Consider the following 1,426-nt stretch of genomic DNA (forward strand, 5'->3'; position numbering starts at 1 on the left):
TATATGCCCCGTCTTACTTCTATCCCATGTGAGGTCTGATATTATTTACTAAATCTTGAATTTATCATTTGAAAAAAAAGAATTGATTAATTTAATAATTGATAGATATACCATCACATAATCAATACAATGATAAAAAGTGGAATGAGAGTATATAATCTTTTACTTGTCCCACACAAGCTTGGATCTTTTACCATTTGTGGCTTGTGTGACTTTTATTTGTGCAGGGTATCCACGGCAAGTGGTTTATGCAACGTTGTTAAGAGGCAAGCGACAGCAATCTATTAATTTAATGGTTTGGATGCATAATTAATCTTATAAATCTACTTTAAAGCCATGAGTTTAAAAGTCTACATACAACTATACAAGAACTTACACGCAAGTATCTATGGTAATGGGAGTAGCTGCCAGTCAAAAGCAACACTGTGCAAAATAGTTGCTGCTTTCTGCTGCTTACCTTCTTTATAACCCCATCCTCTCCTCTTCCTTAACCTCGCCAACTTCCTCTCTCTCTCTCTCTCTCTCTCTCTGCTTGCTTCCTGCAAATGTCTCAAGTCCTCATAAAGTCTCCTAAACACTGCGCCAAGCAAGGACTGAACATCGACCAGCATCACAAGAAGCTATTCTTCTTCTTCTCCTCGTTATTCACCTCGATTCTCTCACTTATATTAGTCATCTGGCTCATCTTACGCCCCTCAAAGCCTGACTTTTCCCTAAGAGAAGCTGACATCTACCAGCTCAACCTCTCAGGCTCTCACCTTCTCAACTCCTCCCTCCAACTCACCCTCCTTTCCAAGAACCCTAACCAGAAAGTTGGCATTCACTACGATGAGCTTCAAGTTTATGCCGATTACAAGGGACAACGGATAACAACCTATACCTCTCTTCCTCCTTTCTACCAAGGACATCAAGACAGTAATCTGTTAACAGCTTCTTTGATAGGAACATGGCTTCCTGTGGCTCCATCTTTTGGCTATGAAGTTGGACGTGATCAAACCGCCGGAAAACTAGTTCTGAGCCTGAAGGTGAACGGCCGGCTTCGGTGGAAAGTGGGGACTTGGGTTTCCGGCAAGTACCGGTTCAATGTGAATTGTGTTGCAGTTATGGCTTTTGGACCAGCCATCCCAACAGGTCCCTTAACTTCAAAGCAGGGTTCTCACTGTGCTACCACGGTTTGAATCTGCAAAAATGATTCGACTACAGTGAGTTGTGCTGCCTCTGTTTTTGGGTTTGTATTGGGCTTGCTTTTAACCTAGTTGGCTGCTTAATTCTAAGCTTTGTACATTGATTATGATGGACAGGATTGAAAGTTATATGATTATAAGGATTATTGAAAGAATGAAGATTTATTATAATCTTGTTTGGGTATGTTAATTATCATTGTAAGGATGATTGAAAGAATGAAAATTAAGCTTGTTTGGGATGT

At 40.3% G+C, this 1,426-nt stretch overlaps 1 protein-coding gene across 1 annotated transcript; it reads left to right on the forward strand.

Moving 5' to 3' along the window:
• The first annotated feature begins 376 nt into the window (after positions 1–376).
• Positions 377–1,426, forward strand: LOC108992289 (NDR1/HIN1-like protein 26). The gene has a single exon (XM_018966807.2). It carries the CDS (start codon positions 546–548, stop codon positions 1,176–1,178), a length of 633 nt encoding a protein of 210 aa, XP_018822352.1. The 5' UTR covers positions 377–545; the 3' UTR covers positions 1,179–1,426.

Source organism: Juglans regia, chromosome 13, assembly GCF_001411555.2.
Source record: "Juglans regia cultivar Chandler chromosome 13, Walnut 2.0, whole genome shotgun sequence".
NCBI classification, from domain to species: Eukaryota; Viridiplantae; Streptophyta; class Magnoliopsida; order Fagales; family Juglandaceae; genus Juglans; species Juglans regia.